Raw genomic sequence first — 21,484 nt, forward strand, 5'->3', positions numbered from 1 at the left:
GTCTGCAGAGTCATCTGACGGGCGGGCACCAGCCGCCCCGGCACAGGGACCCTGGGCTGGGTTCCGCAGAGTCATCTGATGGGCTGGCACCTGCCGCCTGGGCACAGCATTACACTGATGGTATGGGGGAAACTGAGGCAGGGGGACAGGGAGGGACTTGCTTGGGTCACGTATCAGCAGAGCCAGGTAGAGGCTAGGACTTGGCGCCCTCACCCCCAGGCCTATGCTGCGGCTACTAGACCCCAGGGCTCTCAGGGCCACAGAGCCTCTGTCTGCCCCACGTACCATCACTGCAGGGCAGCAACGTGGCTGGGGCTTGGGCCACCCCCCTCGCTGCTTGGGGACGGCGGTGTCACTGGGGGGCATGTGCTGGAGGCTGTGTGGAGAGGTGGGGCTGGGTTAGGGGCCTTGGAGGGGTGAGGCCGGGTGTGTGTTGGGAGCAGTGTAGAGAGGTGGGGCTGGGTTGGACAGCAGGTGGGGGTGCATGTTGGGGGTAGGGTTGCCAACTTTCTAATCACACAAAACTGAACACGCCTGCCTTGCCCCTCCCCCTCTCCCTCCCCCAAGGCGTTGCCCCTGCCCTGCCCCTTCTCCAAGGCCCCATTCCTGCTCACTCCATCCCCCCTCCCTCCATCACTCTCCCCCACTCTCACTCACTTTCACCGGGCTGAGGCAGGGGTTTGGGGTGCAGGAGGGGGCTCAGGGCTGGGGCAGGGCGTTCGGGGTCCCGGTGGCACTTACCGCGGCTCCCAGAAAGCAACCGCCAAGTCCCTGCAGCCCCTCGGCGCATGGGCGGCCAGGGAGAATCCGCACGCTGCCCTCCTGCCTGCAGGCACCGCCCCCGCAGCTCCCATTGGTCGCAGTTCCCAAGCGCAGAGCCCTGCCGCGGAGGGACAGCGCCCAGCCTTACCTTGCATCTTAGCGGCAGCCACGACGTCGCCGGCAGACACGCTGGACACGTTGACCAGGTAGACGGGGCAGTGAGTCTGAGAACGACAGCACAGGTCTCAGCACCGGTGCCAGCTGGCTCAGCCTGCCCTGCCAGGCGCCCCCAGCCAGGGCACACGGCCCCCCGCCTGCCCGCCCGGCTCACACCGAGGGCTCCGGTCCATGGGAAGGTGAGAGCCCAGCTCACCTCTGCCCCTGCACCCCCCACTAGAGCACAGCAATCCCTTTGGGCGGGGGCGCCGCCCGGGGAGCCACTCAGGGAGCCGCCATGGCCCTGTGCCCACAGACAACGTCACCAAGGGCTCCAAGGATGGACAGGCCATCTCCAGGGGGCAGGCAGCCCAGCAAGGGCAGGGGGCCCTGGGCTCCAGGGTCAGACAGGCTGTGTCCATGGGGCAGGCAGCCCAGTGCAGGCAGGGTCCCAGGGACAGATGGGGCACCAAACACACAAGAAACCCCTCCCCCCAACAGACAGGATCCTGCCTTCTCCAAAAAATCCCCGCTGACGCCTACCACTGCTGCCCCTGGACTGATCCCCAGCTCCCTGCTCCCACCCTTGGGCAGTGCCCATCCCCTGCCCGGGCCTGGCTCAGGATCCGGCCAAGAACCAGGGCTGGGGGGAGGGGGTGGGTTACAGTTGCAGGGAGGTGGGGCAAGAATCCAGCTCCACCCCACCTCCCGCCGCAGCCAGGGCCCTGTACCCCAGCCATGCCATCGTGAGCACAGCTGGGCTTTGGGCCAGCACCAGCTCCACTGCCGGTTAGGGTGGTGAGGTGGGTCCTGTCTGTTACAGCCGAGAGCTGGGACCCAGGTATTCTGGCACAGACTGACCAAGCAGCACAGCGTGGGGCTGGAATGGCAGGGCACTCGCAAGTGGGACCAGTGCGGGGAATGGGGGAGGAGGGGCCATTGCAAGCTTCCTGCTGAGGGCCCGGCCCCACAGCTCCAAGAGGGGCTGAGTGGAGGCGGGGGGGAATGGAGGGCAGCATGGCCAGCAGGGGCACTCCCTGCTGGGCAGCCCGGGAGGGAGGAGGGCTCAGGACGGGGGCAGAGAGCTCTGACCGTGCCCAGATCAGGGGTGCTGTGTGTGTGTGTGGGGGGGTGTCCTGGGGGCACTCACCCGGTTGGCGATGGTGATCACACGGTGCGTGGCTTCAGCCTCCAGCTGGGGGACAGAAAAGACGGTGACGCTCTGCTGAGTGCAGACCACCCGCGACAGCCCCACCTCTGGGGGATCTACCCGGTCCCCCATCCAGAGAACCCTGCACTGCGGCTCCCACAGCAGGGCTTGGAGACCGTTCCCCCAAAGCTGGCCCCCATGCTTGGTGTGATGGGAAATCACCGTTCTCTAGTGAGGAAACTACATGGCCCCCTGTCGGTGCAGCTCCCAAAGAGCCTGCTCCATGACCGGGGGACCCGGCCTTCCTGCCCCACAGCCCGCCTGACCAGCCCCCAGTCAAGGAGACAGCAGCCCGCAGGGCCCTGGTCACCCCAGGGTGAGTGCTCAGCAGACACTGAGAACAGGCTGGCTAGATTCCTGCCCAGCCAGGCAATGGCTGGATCACAGAGCAGCTGGACACAGCTGGAGGGGTCCAGAGGCTCAGTGCCCGGCTGGGGGTGGGGCACAGCAGGGTGGGGGGCGCTCACCCCCAGGACGGGGCGGGGTAAGGCAGTTAGTAGGGCAGGGACAGCACAAGAGGGTGGGAAAGGGGAAGGAGCAGGACGGCCACTCCCCCCGGCAGCTGGGAGGGGCTGGGGCAGCCAATGCTCCCCACCACGTGGCTGGGAGGGGGCTGGGGCGGAGACCCCCCCTGGCCAGCAGGCAGTCTGCAGGGCGAGGCCGAGTGCTCACAGAGCCGTGCTGCAGCACATGGACACAGCTCATCCAGGCACAGGCGGGTGGGGCGCCAGGGCCCGCCAACAGAAGCAGCGTGGCTGGAATGAGCCAGCGTGGCTGGAATGAGCCAGCGTGGCAGGGAGCCGGATGGGGCCACGCTTGCTGGAGTGTCCCAGGCTGTGGGGAGCCTGCACTTGAGCGGCCTTCGGGCTGGGGTGCCCGGCACACTCCATCGCAGCACCCAGCAGGAGCTAAGGGCTGGGGACGAGCACTGAGGGGCGGCTGGGAGAGCAGAGAGCTGCCAGCAAACCCAGAAGGGCTGGTCTAGCCAGGATGGGGCCCCGGGGGGAGTGATGGGAACCCCTAGCTGCGGGCCCTGTCGCTCATCTTCCAAGGTCTGGAGCCCTGCCTGCTGCCGCCCACGGAGAGGGCAGGGGAGCCCAGCGCAGGCCTCACCTCCTCCGGTCGGCTGATCTCGATTCCCTCTGGTCCCGTGATGCCCAAATCCAGCGCCTCCTTCGCGCCCTGGGAGAGAACAGGGAGTTGGTGGGAAGAGCCGAGAGCAGGAGCAGGGAGCCCAGGCCCAGCAGAGCCTGGGTCAGTCTGAGTGGGTACAGGCTGCCCTGAATCCCTTCTCTGTCCCCTCGGCCTAGCTGGGCCCCAGCGGCCTAGACACATTTGGGGCCCAGCCCCCTGTACCTGAACGGCCCGTGTGTGGGCAGAGACAGCTCCTCTCCCCACAGCCGCCTTGCCCCTCGTCCTGAGCACCCCACTAAAGCCGACCATGGGCTCCAAGACTGGCACTTGCTGACGAATTACAAACCAACCCTCTGGGGGGCGGGGAGCAGCATGGGGCTCAGCTGTGCCCGTCCGAGGTACACATTTCTCAGCACGAGCTCACCAAGAGCCCCCAGCTCTCCAGCCACAATCCTCGACAGCGTCTGCCCCGGCGCAGCCCACGTGTGCTCACCTCTGTCACCAGCTCCCCGTTCTCAGCGTGCACCCGGGCGATGGCACCAATGTCCTTGCAGGCGAGGAAGACTTGGTAGAGCTCGCTGTCCCGCAGCATGTACAGGTCCTTGTAGGTCATGAACATCTGGAAGGAGTTCACCCCCTTCTCCCGCACCAGGCTCTCCATCTCCGACTTCACCTGCCGGGCCACGGGAGGCAGGGTGAAGGACAGGCACGGCCAGGCCGGCCATCTGCCGTGGGGCTGGGCATGCTCCCACAGGACTGGGCCCCATGGGCAGAGCAGAACCCATCCCTCCACCTGCCCTCTAGCAAGATCAAGTGTGCCACCAGGTTAGGGGGGCCAGACACCAGCCGTGCTCGGCCCCGCACCAGCAGCAAGCCGCTCAAACGGCTGTCACAGGACCTAGGGTGTGCGGGAGAGCCAGTCCCATGCAGACTGGCACACGGACAAATCAGCCAACTCAGGCCCAATGGCGGACAGTGCAGCCATTCAAACGGCTGTCACCGGAAGACCTAGGGCAGTGGTTCTCAACCAGGGGTCCGGGGCCCCTAGGGGGCCTTGAGCAGGTTTCAGGGGGGCCTCCAAGCAAGGCCAGCATTAGACTTGCTGTGGTCCAGGGCAGAAAGCTAAAGCCCCAACGCATGGGGCTGAAGCCTGAGCAATGCAACTTCCTGGGGCCCCCTGTGGCATGGGGCCCCAGGCAACTGCCCTGCTTGCTACTCCCTAAAGCCGGCCCCGGCTTTTATATGCAGAAAACCAGTTGTTGTGGCCCAGGTGGGCCATGGAGTTTTTATAGCATGTTGGGGGGGCTCAGAAAGAAAAAAGTTGAGAACCTCTGACCAAGGGCATGTCGGCGGGGGGCATGTCAGCACAGGGCAGCAGGAGCTCTTGGGCTTGTGATCGCAAGTGCAGAACCGCTGGGGCCCCGAGCAGCAGCCCAGGGGCCAGGCCTGCCCCCCAAGAATCCCACGATCCCATGCTGGGGGAGCTGCAGCAAACATTGGCCAGGGCGACCCCCCCGCTGGGGCTGGCGTACTGGCGATGCCTGAGAGCAGGGAGAGCGCTGTGTTAGCTGCCCAGGGACAGACACAGACCAGCTAAGAGCTGTGGCTGGAGAAGGTCCTATACAGGAAGAGCCTGGTGCCCGGGGGTAGCCCTGGCATGCAGCCTGCTCTGGGGTAGGGGTAAACCAACTGCACCCCAAGCCCAACTCATGCAAAGCACCATGGGAGCTCCCGCAGCCACACGGCACAAAGGGACGGACGAAGGGCTGGGAATCTGGGGCTGGAGAGAGCTGGCGAAGGCCAGGCTGCAGCTGTCAGCACCAACATGTGGGCGCATGGTTCAACCTCTCGTCCAAGGCTCACTCGGTCACCCCCATGCTGGGCATTCCCCGACTCCACTGATGCCAGGAGCGCACGGGGCTTGGGCCAGCATCCTGCCACCTGTGCTGGGGCCAGCGGGGTGTGGAGGGCACAGCCCGTGTCAGTCTGCGGCACCGGGGCCGGCTGAGCAGCCCATGGCTAGCGGGTGAGCGGCTGCTGCTGTGTGGGGTTAGCGGCGGGTACAGACAGCTCAGAGCAGAGCCTGGGGCTGGGGGAGGGGCAGGGGGCTCATACAAAACAACCCAAACAGCAGCTAAGCAGCTGGGGCAGCCTGGCCAGGGTGGCAGGTAGCCCGGGCCCCAGCAGCTGTTCTCCTGGCCCAGGGCCCCATTTGCTCATACACCGTGGCACGCCCTCCCATGGGGGCACCTGGCGAGGGCCTGAGACTCCCAGCCGGCCCCCAGCAGCACCGGGGCACCGCAGCCCCCTTGCTGTTAGGCAAGGTCCTGGTGGGGGAGCAGCTCTCCTTGGGGCTGCTGGGGGGGTCGCTCTGGCCCTGGGGCATGTGCCACGGCTCAGGCCTGGGCTGTCCCAGCTCATGGCCACCCCATGAACCAGCCTCAGTCCAAATGCATTGCCCCACCCAGAAGCCACCCCCAGCCCAGCTCTGCAGAGCCAGCACCCACTGCCACAGTGCCCGTCCCCCAGCGGGGATCTCAGTGGGGCACTCACGAGGCAGCTGGGGTCCCATGCCAAGGCAGGAGGAAAGGACTCAGGAGGGCTCAGCCCCTGGGCATGTTTTCAGGGTTCCTGTCCCTGTGAACGGCTGGCCCAGGAGCTGCCAGTGCAATACAGACAGTAACAGGGATGGGAGAGAACCAGCCGCCGAGAGATGGGGGGCGGGGGTGCAGGCATGCGGCATGAGCCCCTGCAGCCTGGCCACTGGCCCCTCGCCAGACCGAGCACTGGGGTCCTCGCTCACCTTGGGGGCCCACCAGGTGATGCCCATGTGCAGGGCGTAGTCACAGCAGACCTTGGGGTCGGCCAGGCTCCGGCACTTCTCGTAGGCGTCCAGGAGGGAGGTCTCCCTGTCGGGCAGCACGTGGCCGATGACCATGGTCGTCCCTCCAACCAGAGCAGCCTGCGGAGGACAGGAGAGGGGCTCGAGTCATGCTGGTCAGGGCAGCAGGGAGTTTACACTGGGCTGAGCAAAGGGCATCGTCCTGCCCTCGGTGAACCCAGCTGGCCCCCAGGTTGCAACCCACAGCTCTGTGGGGCTTGTTTGATCACCTGCTCGCCCTGATCCAGACACCGCTCTGAGGAGAGGCTGTGGGAACACGCTCAGACACCCAGCTAATGGGAGGGAAGAAAAAACGAGTTTTCTCTAGGTCCTACAGTAAATGGCTATCGGTTGCTCTGTCTTGTCCTACGAATCCAGGTACATCTATGGCCCCCAGCACTGCAGTCTCCGAGCATCACCCAGCCAGTGGTGTCTCTCTCCTCACACCCCCTGTGTGCAGGGCAGGGCCTGGACAGGTGGGGATTGAGACCTGCTCTCCCGAGCCCCAGGCTAGTGCCCTACCCAGGGGTAGGTCTGTCTCTGCAAGGCAGCCGGGAGTTCTGGCGAGTCAGCCCAGCAAGGGGCCAGCCTGCTACCCCTGAACCATTCAGCCAGGCTAGGGCCAAGCAAGCCGGAGCAGGCCGTGGGCACTGGCTGAAGTCCAGTCAGGATGGGGAACGCTGGCTCCCCCCACGAGCATGGCCAGGCTGGAAGGAGTCATCTGGCTGGCTCCCTGCACAGCCAGAGGCAGGGGCTGCAAAGATGGCCCCAGAGCAGCTGGACTCTCCCTGGGAGGTTCCTATGCACCCCAGAGTCCAGCCTGCAGTGTGAGGCCCAGCTGGCAGAGGGGGTGGGGAGCAGCCATAGCTCAGCGGTCCCCGCCCCTGCCCCCGACCACAGCTGCCCAGCACAGACCCCGGCAGTGCTAAGCTCAATGTCGAGCTGGCAGCTGGTATCAAGTGGAGTGTCCCAGGGGTTGGTCCTGGGGCCGGTTTTGTTCAACATCTTCAGAACTGATCTGGAGGATGGGCTGGATTGCACCCTCAGCCAGTCCGCAGATGACGCTAAGCTGGGGGGAGAGGTAGATACGCGGAGGGTAGGGATAGGGTCCTGTAGCGGCGGGGTCACCCGCTCCGGCCTTAAAGGGCTTACAGCAGCCCAGGAGAGGAATGTGGCTGGGAGCAAGCAGTTCCCAGGCTGATTGGGGAAGCAGGCTCAGCTGGCCCATATCAGAGGGCAGCAGGCCAGGAGCAGACAGAGTCTCCTTTAGCTGTGGAGGGAGATGGGCCTGGCGGCTGGGGAGCGTACCTGGGTACCGGAGGTGGAGCAGGCCTGGGGGAAGGCCAAGGGAGCTGAGGAGCTCCGGCCTGGAAACCCCCCAGGCTGCAGGCCTAGGGTAAGGCCCGATAGGTACTGGGGTTACAGGGGGCAGCCCATGGGTAGGCAGAGACAGCAGGTCCAAACTCCCCTTGCCTGTGATGATTGGCTTATACACTGCAGTCTGCCCCAGTGTGCGGGGGCTCAATGGTGACTGGCAGTGGCCAAAGACTGAGGCGAGGTGGGGATAGTGGGTGGGGGTTCCCCAAGGTGGGGAGACCCAGAGACTGTGGGGGTACTGCCAGGGGGCAGCACCCTGGGTAAAAGGGTCACCAGGGTCCAGGAGGGACAGGGGGGCCAGTGGCAAGCGGGACACCGCCTGCAGAGGGCACTCCAGAGGCTGGAACGCTAATTCCCTGGACGACCAGCAGAAGGCGCCGCAGGGGTGAGTCGCCGCCCCGTTACAGGTCCAGAGTGACCTAGACAAATTGGAGGATTGGAACAAAAGAAATCTGATGAGGTTCAACAAGGACAAGTCCAGAGTCCTGCACTTAGGAAGGAAGAATCCCATGCACCGCTACAGGCTGGGGACCAACTGGCTAAGCGGCAGTTCTGCAGAAAAGGACCTAGGGATTGCAATGGGCCAGAAGCTGGATATGAGTCAACACTGTGCCCTTGTTGCCAAGAAGGCCAACGGCATATAGGGCTGTATTAGTAGGAGCACTGCCAGCAGATGGAGGGAAGTGATTATTCCCCTCTACTGGGCACTGGTGAGGTCACACCTGGAGTATTGCGTCCAGTTTTGGGCCCCCCACTAAAGAAAGGATGTGGATAAATTGGAAAGAGTCCAGCGAAGGGCAACAAAAATGATTAGGGGACTGGGGCACATGACTTATGAGGAGAGGCTGAGGAAACTGGAGTTATTTCATCTGCAGAAGAGAAGAATGAGGGGGGATTTGATAGCAGCCTTCAACTACCAGAAGGGGGTTCCAAAGAGGATGGAGCTCGGCTGTTCTCAGTGGTAGCAGATGACAGAACGAGGAGTAATGGTCTCAAGTTGCAGTGGGGGAGGTCTAGGTGGGATATTAGGAAACACTATTTCACTAGGAGGGTGGTGAAGCACTGCAATGGGTCACCTAGGGAGGTGGTGGAATCTCCTTCCTTAGAGGTTTTAAAGGCCCGGCTTGACAAAGCCCTGGCTGGGATGATTTAGCTGGGGTTGGTCCTGCTTTGAGCAGGGGGTTGGACTAGATGAACTCTTGGGGTCTCTTCCAACCCTGACCTTCTATGACACACCCACTCCCAGGTGCTAAGAGGCCTGGTAGGCCACGGAACAAGCCTTCTACAGGAACCGGGAGCCCCCCCAGACCTGTCGGCCATGTGCCCCCAGCCGGCAGGAGCTCCCGTGCACGGCCCAGGAGATTTGTGCTCCAGCAGCACCGGGGGAGCCACAGGGAGAGGAGGGGGGAGCCCCCGGACAGCTCCCCATCACTGCTCACAGGCAGCAGCACGTCTACGTCCTGAGCAAAACACTCTCAGTGCGCGTGCACACACGCACACTCTCTCATCTCAGCACCCCCAATGCACAAGAACCGAGCCCCCCACCTCCCTGGGTATCCAACACCAGCCCCCACCCCGGGTACTCTGCAGACCCCACGCCAGCAGTGCCCCACCCCAAGCCTCCAGGCATTGCACCACACGTCAGCACCTGAAGGAAGCCCCCCAGCTGCCCTCCAGTTCATGGGCCGGAGCCCTGCCCGGCCAGCTCAGCCCGGCCCAGAGCCACTGGTGCAGCCAGGCCTGGCACTCGGGCGCTGGGGGCTGACAGGCTGGGGAGGGAGCCCAGAAGAGGCCCTGCCAGCAGCTCCCTCTCCTGCCCGGGGTGCTCTGCTGCTGGTCATGGGGCATGCGGGGGTTGGACCAGTCCATGTAGGGCTTTCAGGTCATGACCAAGTCTGCCACCTCCCCAGGGATGGCAGCTGGGCAATTCCGGGGCACGAGTGCCAGGTGCTGCTCATGATGCTCCACAGCCGACTCGCAGGGAGCACCCTCCAGAGCAGCCTGCCCAAGCTCTGTCCGGAGGGGACGTGGGCTGGCTCGGGGCCACGGCTCAGGGTAAAGGACACACCCCACTGGGCAGGTGAACATGGAAAGAGTCACCCTGCCCTGCAGCCGGGGTGGGGGATCTCATCATGCCCCCGCTGAGAGGGAGCAACGAAGGGACCCCTGCTCAGCGGGAGCTGGCAGAACCTCAGCCCTGGCCTCCACCTACCCCCACCCCACACAGCATCATCACCTGGCTCTTCTCGAAACCCCACCGCGGCCTGGCCAACGTGCCGAGCAGCCCGACTGCGAATGGTGGCGCTACAGGCCAGTCAAGGCTGGGGGTTGCTGAGGGACTTTGGGGCCAACCAAACCAGGGGAAACGGGCAATGCACTGGCAGAGGAAAGCCAGTGCTCATAGAGTCATAAATATTAAGGTCAGAAGGGACCATTATGATCATCTAGTCTGACCTCCTGCACAATGCAGGCCACAGAATCTCACCCATCCACTCTTGCAAAAAGCCTCTCACCTATGTCTGAGCTATTGAAGTCCTCAAATCATAGTTTAAAGACTTCAAAGCGCAGAGAATCCTCCAGCAAGTGACCTGTGCCCCATGCTGCAGAGGAAGAGGAAAAATCCCCAGGGCCTCTTCCAATCTGCCCTGGAGGAAAATTCCTTCCTGACCCCAAATATGGTGATCAGCTGAACCCTGAGCATGTGGGCAAGATTCACCAGCCAGATACCCAGGAAAGAATTCTCTGTAGTAACTCAGATCCCACCCCATCTAACATCCCATCACAAGCCACTGGGCCTATTTACCATGAATAGTTAAAGATCAATTAATTGCCAAAATCTTGTTATCCCATCATACCATCTCCTCCATAAACTTATCGAGTTTAATCTTAAAGCCAGATAGGATCTTTTGCCCCCACTGCTTCCTTTGGAAGGCTATTCCAAAACTTCACTCCTCTGATGGTTAAAAACCTTTGTCTAATTTCTCGTCTAAACTTCCCGATGGCCAGTTTATATCCATTTGTTCTTGTGTCCATATTGGTACTGAGCTTAAATAATTCCTCTCCCTCTCCGGTATTTATCCCTCTGATATATTCATAGGGAGCAATCATATCTCCCCTCAATCTTCTTTTAGTTAGGCTAAACAAGCCAAGCTCCTTGAGTCTCCTTTCATAAGACAAGTTTTCCATTCCTCGGATCATCCTAGTAGCCCTTCTCTGTACCTGTTCAAGTTTGAATTCATCCTTCTTAAACATGGGAGACCAGAACTGCACACACTATTCCAGGAGAGGTCTCACCTGTGCCTTGTATAATGGTACTAAAACCTCATCTCTACTGGAAATACCTCGCCTGATGCATCCTAAGACCTCATTAGCTTTTTTCACGGCCATATCACATTGGCAGCTCATAGTCATCCTGTGGTCAACCAATACTCCAAGGTCCTTCTTCTCCTCCGTTACTTCTAATTGATGCGTCCCCAGTTTATAACTAAAATTCTTGTTATTAATCCCTAAATGCATGACCTTACACTTCTCACTATTAAATTTCATCCTATCACTATTACTCCAGTTTACAAGGTCATCCAGATCCTCCTGTATGATATCCCGGTCCTTCTCTAAATTGGCAATACCTCCCAGCTTTGTATCATCCACAAACTTTATTAGCACATTCCTGCTTTTTGTGCCAAGGTCAGTAATAAAAAGATTAAATAAGATTGGTCCCAAAACCGATCCCTGAGGAATTCCACTGGTAACCTCCCTCCAGTCTGACAGTTCACCTTTCAGTATGATCCGCTGTAGTCTCCCTTTTAACCAATTCCTTATCAATCCTTATCTTTCAATTTTCATATTGATCCCCATCTTTTCCAATTTAACTAATAATTCCCCGTGTGGCATCGTATCAAACGCCTTACTGAAATCTAGGTCAATTAGATCCACTGCGTTTCCTTTGTCTAAAACATCTGTTACTTTCTCGAAGAAGGAGATCAGGTTGGTTTGGCACGATCTACCTTTTGTAAAACCATGTTTTATTTTGTCCCATTTACCATTGACTTCAATGTCTTTAACTACTTTCTCCTTCAAAATTTTTTCCAAGTCCTTGCATACTACAGATGTCAAACTAACAGGCCTGTAGCTACCCGGATCACCTTTTTTTCCCCTTTCTTAAAAATAGGAACTATGTTAGCAATTCTCTAGTCATACGTACAACCTCTGAGTTTACAGATTCATTAAAACTTCTTGGTAATGGGCTTGCAATTTCGTGTGCCAATTCCTTTAATATTCTTGGATGAAAATTATCTGGGCCCCCCGATTTAGTCCCATTAAGCTGTTCGAGTTTCGCTTCTACCTCAGATATGGTAATGTCTACCTCCATATCCTCATTCCCATTTGTCATGCTACCATTATCCCTAAGATCCTCTTTAGCCTTATTAAAGACTGAGGCAAAGTATTTGTTTAGATATTGGGGCATGCTTAGATTATCCTTGACCTCCACTCCATCCTCAGTGTTTAGCGGTCCCACTTCTTCTTTCTTTATTTTCTTCTTATTTATATGGCTATAGAACCTTTTACTATCGGTTTTAATTCCCTTTGCAAGGTCCAACTCTACTTGACTTTTAGCCTGTCTCACTTTATCCCTACATGTTCCGGCCTCAGTAAGGTAGCTTTCCTTGCTGATCCTTCCCTTCTTCCACTCCTTGTAGGCTTTTTGCTTTTTCTTAATCACCTCTCTGAGATGCTTGCTCATCCAGCTTGGTCTACAACTCCTGCCTATGAATTTTTTCCCCTTTCTTGGGATGCAGGCTTCCGATAGCTTCTGAAGCTTTGACTTGAAGTAATCCCAGGCCTCCTCTGCCTTTAGATCCATAAGTTCTTCAGTCCAATCCACTTCCCTAACTAATTTCCTTAATTTTTGAAAGTCAGCCCTTTTGAAATCAAAAACCCTAGTCGCAGATTTATTTTTGTTTATCCTTCCGTTCAGTTTGAACTGAATTAGCTCATGATCACTTGAACCCCTACAACCATTTCTTCTATGAGGCCCTCACTACTCATCAAAACCAAATCTAAAATGGCATCTGCTCTAGTCGGTTCATGTAACGAATTGGGACTGTTCTTAATGTTTTCTCTGAATAGTGTGGGGGTGCCTCAGATTCCCCTATGCAGTTCTTAAGTATCTAGGGGGTGGGATAAGGGTGTATGATGGTTGCAGAGCCCTAGAGGGCAGGTGTGTGCCGGGGTCGAGTCACAGAGAATGGCCGACACCCTGTTCCCTGGCAACTGATGGCCTGGGCCCTTCCCCCCTGCAAGGTGAGAGCTAAAGGGTTGGAGAACAAAGGAATCAGGTGACCTCCTGGCCCGGGAAAGGGACAAAGCCCAGAGGAGGAGGGGCTGGAGAGAGTTTCAGTTTGGGGCTGGCTGGGACATGGAGTGAAGGGGAGACGTGGTTGTCTGGCTCCCTGCCCCCCAAAATGGACCCAGCTAAGGGGTCCTGTTCTCTGCACCTGCAAGCTCTGTGTTAGACCATGTTCCTGTCGTCTAATAAACCTCTGTTTTACTGGCTGGCTGAGAGTCACGTCTGTCGGCGGAGTTGGGGGGCAGGACCGTCTGGCTTCCCCAGGAGCCCCGCCTGAGCGGACTCACTGTGGGAAGCACACGGAGGGGCAGAGGAGGCTGAATGCTCCAAGGTCAGACCCAGGAAGGTGGAAGCTGTGTGAGCTGTGTGTCCTGCAGACAGGCTGCTCCCAGAGAGGAGACTTCCCCAGAGTCCTGCCTGGCTTCATGGGGAGCAGCTCCAGAGCATCGCCCAGGGACTCTGTGGCAGTTCAGCAACTACTTGGTGAAGGAATCCATGAGCTATCGCATCTAGGAAAATCTGAGCCCTATTATTATTACTAACACTCGTCCTCCAGTCTACATCTGGGAAGTTAAAGTCTCCCATGATCACGCAGTTTCCATTAGTATTTACTTCATTAAAAACATTAAAGAGGGCTCTATCCATATCCAAATTAGATCCCAGAGGTCTCTAGCACACCCAAGCACTATCCCGGGGAGGGGGGGGGGCGGCTCTAGCAGTTTTCTTCCCCAATGTGATTTTTGCCCAGATGGACTCAGTCTTATCCATTCCATTGCTTCTTATTTCTTTACAGTCGACCTCATCCTTGATATACAGTGCTACTCCACCACCTTGACCTTTATTTCGGTCTTTCCTAAGCAGCACATACCCTTCAATACCCGTAGTCCAGTCGTGACGACTATTCCACCCTGTTTCTGTTCTCCCTAGAATATCTGCTTTCACTTCCTGCACCAGTACCTCTAGTTCCTCCATTTTGTTACCAAGGCTCCTCGCACTGGTGTACAAACATCTTCATTTTTGCTGTTTGGCCTCACTCACGTTCTGTACCCGATTAGGCACGGTCATTCTTCAGCCAGTATGACCTATTAGACTGGTATCTACACTGCCCTTCCTCCTACCCACAGCTGTATCCTCTCTTACTTCCTTTTCTTTCCTCTCAATGCTAAAACCCGGCATGGAGATTACCTGGACATCTCCCAAGCATCTCCCCCAAATTCCTAGTTTAAAGCTCTTTTAATCAGTTGTGCCAGCCTCCATCCTAGAAGTCTATTTCCTTCCCTACTCAGATGAAGTCCATCCCGAGAGAACTGTCCTCTGTCCATGAATGCCTCCCACTGGCCATACATGCCAAAGCCCTCCTTATAGCACCACTGCCTAAGCCATCTGTTGATAGTCATAATCTTGTCACACCTTTGTTGCCCTTCTCTAGGAACAGGCAGAATCCCACTGAAGATCACCTGAGCCTTGATTTCCTTAAGCGTCTTCCCCAGCCTGGCATAGTCTCCCTTGATACGTTCCAGTGAGAATCTACTGGTATTATTTGTTCCCACATGAAGGACAATCAGTGGATTCTTTCCCGCTCCCTTTAGGATCCTTTTCAACCTCAGGTCCACTTCCCGTATCTTAGCACCTGGAAGACAGCACACCCTTCTATTCTCTGGATCAGCTCTGGTTACAGGCCTGTCTATTCTTCTCAGTAAGGAGTCCCCGATCACGTAGACCTGCCTTTTCCTGGTGATGGTGCGATTCTCCGGTCTATCCCCATTCCCTCTGGCTGCAAGTTCTTTCCATTCCTATTCGTCCTTGTAATCCTCTTCAACCCATCCTGTATCCTCCTGGGGCTCATATTCATATTCAGAGTTATGCCCACCGGAGGGACCCTGGGAACAGCTCAGCCACCTTCCTGGGTCCCACCTGCCACACGGGGAGGGAACTGGGCAGCACCAGGGAACCTCGGGCCCTGCATGGTTGCCAGAGCAGCAACCAGGCGCCAGGCAGGGCACGGACCGGGAATAACACTGGAATGGGCCCAAAGCGCTGCCCAGTTCCCACCCCAAGGACCGAAGGACACACAGACACACCATCTGCTCAGAGAGCCAAGGGGCTGCACCCTGCCACCCCGACAGGGGCTGGGCAGAGCCGCCCATGCCATGTGCGCTCCCCTCAGCCACACCCTGCTGCCAGCCTGGGCCTGAACTACGGCCCCTCACGCTGGGGGGTGGAGGGAGCACCAGGGGCCTGGCTGCTCCCTGCCCATCTCCCCCCGAGACGGCCCCCGGCAATTTATTCTGCTCGCTGCCCTGCAAACTCATGCCAGGGCAGGCCCCCATGTGGTCACCTCACCTCCCCCCGTCCCTCCTTGTGCATCACCCCCTGCCCCCCAGCACCATTCCCTCTCCCTCGGCTTCTGTCTGAGCCGACACGTGCCCAGGAGCCCCCTGCAGCCACAGCTGAGCTGTTCCGACAGCCCCCCAGTCTCCCCCAGTGACATCAGAGACCCCTCGAGTCTGCTCCTCCCAGCCCCAGCCCCACACGGCTGGACATGGAGGTCCTCCCCCCGCGGACTAGCAGCACCACCCCGCCGAGCCAGGTGGACAGACGCCAGGCTGAACAGACACCAGCTGAGCATGCACAGACAGCCCCAGGGGCCAGGAACAGGGACTACGGGCCCCCCAGCCTTCCCCCAAGCCCAGCAGGGCTGTGCCTCTCCTCAGCTGTAGCAGGCAGGTGAGCTGAGCACCAAACTGACCTGGCAGGGCAGGCAGCGAGCTCCTGATGGGCGTGCCTGGAAGGCCCACCCTGCCCCACCCTGCCCCGGGGCTTAGCAGAGGGACTGGGGAAATGAGGGGCAGTGCAGAAGCCTGCTCTACCACCCAGGCCCAGGCCCAGGCCCCTCCTGAGCCCCCACCCCATGGGAAATGCCCAGGGAGGCAGGGCTAGAACCAAAATAAGGACCCGAATCTGAACTGAGGGGCCCTGGCAGAGCTGGGAGGGGACCCAGGACTGGAATAGCAGGTGCCCGTTAGCCCGATGCCCATTAGCTCTGGCGCCCATTAGCCTGATGCCCTGGTGCCTGTTAGCGCTGGCGCTGGTTAGCCTGGCACCCATTAGCCCAATGCCCATTAGCCCATTTCCCTGTTCTCTATTAGCCTAGCACCTTGGCACCTGTTAGCCCCCATCCCTGGCACCCAGTGCCCTGGTGCCTGCGTGCTCAAGTGTCCACTAGCCCGAGGCCCGTTAGTCCAATGCCCTGGCAACTGATAGCCATTAGCCCTGGTGCCTGTTGGGCTAATGGGCGTCAGGCTATCACCCTTCCTGGGGTCTGGGGCCTGTCCTGTGGGCACAGCAGGAGGCTTTGCATGCACGTGTGATAGGGCCAGGGGGAGAATCCTGCCCAGCCCATGGGGGTGGCTCCAGCCACTCCTCACCCACAGCTCAGCTCCCAAAGGCCTGGCCGTGTCCTTGCCCAGCCCTGCACTAATCCCCAAAGCTCCTCAGCTGATCCTGAGCTGCTTGGCTGGCACTGGCGGGTCTCAGGGAGGCAGCAGGACGAGATCAACCCAGGGCCCCACCCAGCCGAGGGACAGCAGGGGCGGGGGCAGGCAGAACAGTCAGCGGGTCTGAGCTGCAATCCCTTGTCCCCAAGGTCTGCCCAGGGGGCTGTGACTGCTGTGCGTGTGGAAAGGGCCATCTCTCCCATGAGACAAGAGCTAAGGCCTGCCCGCTCCTGGGTTGTCGCTCACCCCAGGCAGGCTGCGCCGCCCTGTGCCCCAGGCACGTTCCACCCACGCAGCTCCCCCGCCTTCCTGCGCCCCTCGACAGGGCCAACAGAATCTGCCGTCCTCTCACTTAGAATCATAGAATATCAGGGTTGGAAGGGACCCCTGAAGGTCATCTAGTCCAACCCCCTGCTCGAAGCAGGACCAATTCCCAGTTAAATCATCCCAGCCAGGGCTTTGTCAAGCCTGACCTTAAAAACCTCTAAGGAAGGAGATTCCACCACCTCCCTAGGTAACGCATTCCAGTGTTTCACCACCCTCTTAGTGAAAAAGTTTTTCCTAATATCCGATCTAAACCTCCCCCACTGCAACTTGAGACCATTACTCCTCGTTCTGTCATCTGCTACCATTGAGAACAGTCTAGAGCCATCCTCTTTGGAACCCCCTTTCAGGTAGTTGAAAGCAGCTATCAAATCCCCCCCTCATTCTTCTCTTCTGCAGGCTAAACAATCCCAGCTCCCTCAGCCTCTCCTCATAACTCATGTGTTCCAGTCCCCTAATCATTTTTGTTGCCCTTCGCTGGACTCTCTCCAATTTATCCACATCCTTCTTGAAGTGTGGGGCCCAAAACTGGACACAGTACTCCAGATGAGGCCTCACCAATGTCGAAAAGAGGGGAACGATCACGTCCCTCGATCTGCTCGCTATGCCCCTACTTATACATCCCAAAATGCCATTGGCCTTCTTGGCAACAAGGGCACACTGCTGACTCATATCCAGCTTCTCGTCCACTGTCACCACTAGGTCCTTTTCCGCAGAACTGCTGCCTAGCCATTCGGTCCCTAGTCTGTAGCTGTGCATTGGGTTCTTCCGTCCTAAGTGCAGGACCCTGCACTTATCCTTATTGAACCTCATCAGATTTCTTTTGGCCCAATCCTCCAATTTGTCTAGGTCCTTCTGTATCCTATCCCTCCAGCGTATCTACCACTCCTCCCAGTTTAGTATCATCCGCAAATTTGCTGAGAGTGCAATCCACACCATCCTCCAGATCATTTATGAAGATATTGAACAAAACCGGCCCCAGGACCGACCCTTGGGGCACTCCACTTGATACCGGCTGCCAACGAGATATGGAGCCATTGATCACTACCCGTTGAGCCCGACAATCTAGCCAGCTTTCTACCCACCTTATAGTCCATTCATCCAGCCCATACTTCCTTAACTTGCTGACAAGAATACTGTGGGAGACCGTGTCAAAAGCTTTGCTAAAGTCAAGAAACAATACATCCTCTGCTTTCCCTTCATCCACAGAACCAGTAATCTCATCATAAAAGGCGATTAGATTAGTCAGGCATGACCTTCCCTTGGTGAATCCATGCTGGCTGTTCCTGATCACTTTCCTCTCATGCAAGTGCTTCAGGATTGATTCTTTGAGGACCTTCTCCATGATTTTTCCAGGGACTCAGGTGAGGCTGACTGGCCTGTAGTTCCCAGGATCCTCCTTCTTCCCTTTTTTAAAGATTGGCACTACATTAGCCTTTTTCCAGTCATCCGGGACTTCCCCCGTTCGCCACGAGTTTTCAAAGAGCACTTCCCGTAAGCCAGCGAGCTATGGTGCTGTGCGCTGGGCACCGCTGCTGGGCTCCAGCTCTCCAGCGGCTGCATTTCATTGTAGCACAGGAACCTCGAAGAGCCCAGGCCAGCGCCACCCTGTCCTGCCCCCCAGGACTGCTCCCTGCTTGGGCCGTTGAACTGGGCCTGGCAGTCCTGCACCAGCACATGCCCTCCTACCCCAGTTCCAACTCTCCTTCCCTGGGGCCTGCCCGCCCTCTATTAACCGAGTCCCGCGCTCCTGCAGCTGGCCCTAGATGATGCGCTGACAGCTCAAGTCACAGGGACCAGCCTGCTTCCTGGGAGGACAAGCCCCAGGGCCAGACCGCAGCTGGTGGAAATCAGCATCGCTCTGCTGACCTCACTGGAGCTACCCCGATTCCAGCAGCTGAGGCTTTGGCACCTGGCTGCCTTCAGTGCTCCCGCCAGAGCGGCTAGTCCCGAGCGAGCTGCCTCCCCCCAGCCTAGTCGCCTCCTCCCATTAGCCCATGCTGGGACATCATACAGATGACGTCACCCATCCCTTAGCAGCAGCCTGTGACATCGCTAGGATTCCAGGCAGGAGAAGCTGGGCTGGAAGTGTGGGGCGCAGGGGAACAGAAAGCGGGGGGCCCTGACAGCCACCGCCCCTGGCCGAGCCTTGGCCCTCGCTGGGAACTCGGCCTGCGCTGCAGCTGGGAGCCCTGCTCCATTTCAGCACCACAAGGGGCGGAGAGCTCCCCTGGCCGTTCTCCCAGAGCCAGGCTCCCCGCAGGTAAAGCCCAGCACCCAGCGCCCCGACCACGCTGGGCCAGGGTGGCACGCGGTCCCGGGCAGCAGCTTGGTCTGGCCGTCTCAGTAGGAACCCGGGGGCCAGGCTGGATTGCCCCAGCCACGCTGCAATCAGAACTAACACCTCCACCGGCCTGTGTGGGAAATGACCCCTGCCAGTGGCCCTGTGGCAGGCCAGGAGAGGGGCTCCAGCCCCCAGGGAGTGAGAGTGCCGGAGCTGGGCACACAGCCCCACACAGCGGAAGGGGCAGATGGCAGGAGCAGGCAAAGCCATTCACAGGTTTCCCTGGCTAGTCTGTTACTGATCTGGATTTAAACACACTTACACACACACACCCGTGTGTGTGTGTGTGTGTGTATGTGTAAGGGACGGGACCTCAGCCACACAGCCAGGGAGCGGCGGGGTCCTCATTGGCAGGGACCAGCCCCCCTGATTTGGCAGCAGCTGGCAGGAAAGCCATTCTCCGGGGCATGGGGGGAGTGCTGGATTTAAACCCCACTCAGCGTCTCCTCCAGCTCCTGAAAGCCAAGGTGCTGGCAGCCACAGCTCTCCTGCTGCAGCCATGCCTGCTAAGTCTTTAATCTGGACTAATTTGGGTCTGCTCCTTCTCATCCCATGGAGCCGGCCCAGCGCAAGGAGGGACGAGCCCTGCCTGCGTAAGAACAGCTCAGTGTGCTTATTTTAGCTCAGCACGGCCCCGGCGGGGGCTGGTCCCAGGCTAAGGGGAGCTCGGCTCTGCCCACCCATTGGGGGTGGGGGACAGGTTCCCTGCACCTGAGCCACGTCAGAAGTGCTACTGAGGATGAACCCGACGTCCCCCACCCCTCACAGGCACTAGGGCAGGGCTGGGCAAACTTTTTGACCCGAGGGCCACATCTGGGTATGGAAATTGCATGGCGGGACATGAACGCTCATGAAATTGGGGTTGGGGTGCAAACTCTGGGGTGGGGCCACAAACAAGGAGCTTAGGGTCCAGGAGGGGGCTCCGGGCTAGGGCAGGAAGGGCGGTGAGGGCGCCGGCTGGGGATGAGAGGTTTGGGGTGCAGGAGGGTGCTCCAGGCTGGGAGTGAAGGGTTTGGAGGGTAGAGGGGGAGCAGGGCTGGGGCAGGGGCAGGGGCATGGGCAGGTGGCTCAGGGGTGCAGGCTCTGGGCAGCGCTTACCTCAAGCAGCTCCCGTAAGCAGCAGCTTGTCCCTTCTCCGGCTCCTATGCATAGGGGCAGGCAGGGGGCTCTGCTACGTGCTGCCCCATCTGCCACCCCTGCAGCTCCCATTGGCTGCAGTTCCTGGCCAATGGGATCTGTGGGGGCAGCACTTGGGGCAGGGGGCAGCCTGTGGAGCGGAGGCCCCAGGCTGCCCCTATGTGTAGGAGCAGGGGGGGGACATGCTGCTGCTTCTGGGAGCCACATGGAGCAGCCCCCAATCCTTCTCCCTGGCTGGAGCAAAGCAATCCCCAGACCCTACTCCACAGCAGGAGCTTGGGGGCCAGATTAAAATGGCTGGCAGGCTAGATGCGGCCCATAGTTTGCCCACCCTTGCTCTAGGGGGTGGGGCCTGCTGCCCCCGCCCCTGCCCAGCTAGCCCCTGGCTGCCTGAGCTCTGCAAGCGCAGGGGGTGCTGCTCAGGGCAGAGGGGCACTGGCAGGGCTGGAAGAACAGGGGGTTATGGATCAGGCTTGAGAGACAGCAGCACAGCATGGGGGGGCAGGCCTGGACCTGCATTAGGGCTGCAGGCAAAGGCAGGCCCTGCGCACCGGCTCCTTTAGGACAGGACATGAACACTACAGGCCACTAAGCCGGGCGCAGGTCATTGCAGCTGGGGCTGCGGGCGTCTTGGCAGGACTCCCACCAGCCCTGCATGAATTGCCTGCACCTGAAAGCCAGTTCCCATGAGCCTGGACCCGCCCTCGGGCCTGAGCAGAGCACAAGCCGCAGGGCTGGGGCCTGGGGAAAGGGGCCGTGGGCTGAGCTGGGAGATCCCAGCGAGCAGCTGCACAGGGGCTAATGGCTACGTGTCACAGCACTAGTGCTGCCCACGCGCACCGGGCAGAGGGCAGGCTCCCTGCTCTGGGGCAGACACAGCCCAGGCCAGCTGCTGGGCAGGCTCCCGCCCCCCTGCTGAGGGTCTGCAGAGCGGAGCCTGCGACTTACACTCATTGTGTTGAGCACAAAGCAGCCGGGATGCACGGTTACTATGGCAACAGGCTGGGCTCCTCCAAGGGGCGGGTGCGGACAGACGGCAGCAGGCGGAGGCCCCGGCTGATCCGTGGGGACCCCTTCTCTGGGTCCCTCCCCCAGCAGCAGCCTGGCCAGCACAAAGGGTAGCAGGCGCGGCGGGTGCAGGGGATGGGCGCAAACCCTGAGAAGGGGTCCAAGGTGCCCGAATCCTCCATCCTGCCCCACCCAGCAGCAGTACTGAGCCAGCCCCTGTCCCCGCTCTGCTCACACAGCAGGAGAGGACACACCCCGGCGCTCCAGGCCCGAGCTCCCCGCCGGAGCCGGGCCGGGAGGTGGGTGT

At 59.3% G+C, this 21,484-nt stretch overlaps 1 protein-coding gene across 2 annotated transcripts in view; it reads right to left on the minus strand.

The window, feature by feature from the left end:
- Positions 1–21,484, minus strand: part of DPYSL5 (dihydropyrimidinase like 5) — a 100,367-nt gene that overhangs the window by 37,418 nt on the left and 41,465 nt on the right. For both annotated transcript variants that reach the window (XM_073335460.2, XM_073335461.2), the window contains exons 3-7: positions 6,066–6,224; positions 3,756–3,935; positions 3,242–3,310; positions 2,069–2,113; positions 911–986 (exon numbers count right to left, since the gene is read on the minus strand). In XM_073335460.2, coding sequence (XP_073191561.1) covers positions 911–986; positions 2,069–2,113; positions 3,242–3,310; positions 3,756–3,935; positions 6,066–6,224 — 529 coding nt within the window. The remainder of the gene's footprint in view (positions 1–910; positions 987–2,068; positions 2,114–3,241; positions 3,311–3,755; positions 3,936–6,065; positions 6,225–21,484) is intronic.

This window comes from Lepidochelys kempii, chromosome 3 (assembly GCF_965140285.1).
Source record: "Lepidochelys kempii isolate rLepKem1 chromosome 3, rLepKem1.hap1, whole genome shotgun sequence".
Classification (NCBI taxonomy): Eukaryota; Metazoa; Chordata; order Testudines; family Cheloniidae; genus Lepidochelys; species Lepidochelys kempii.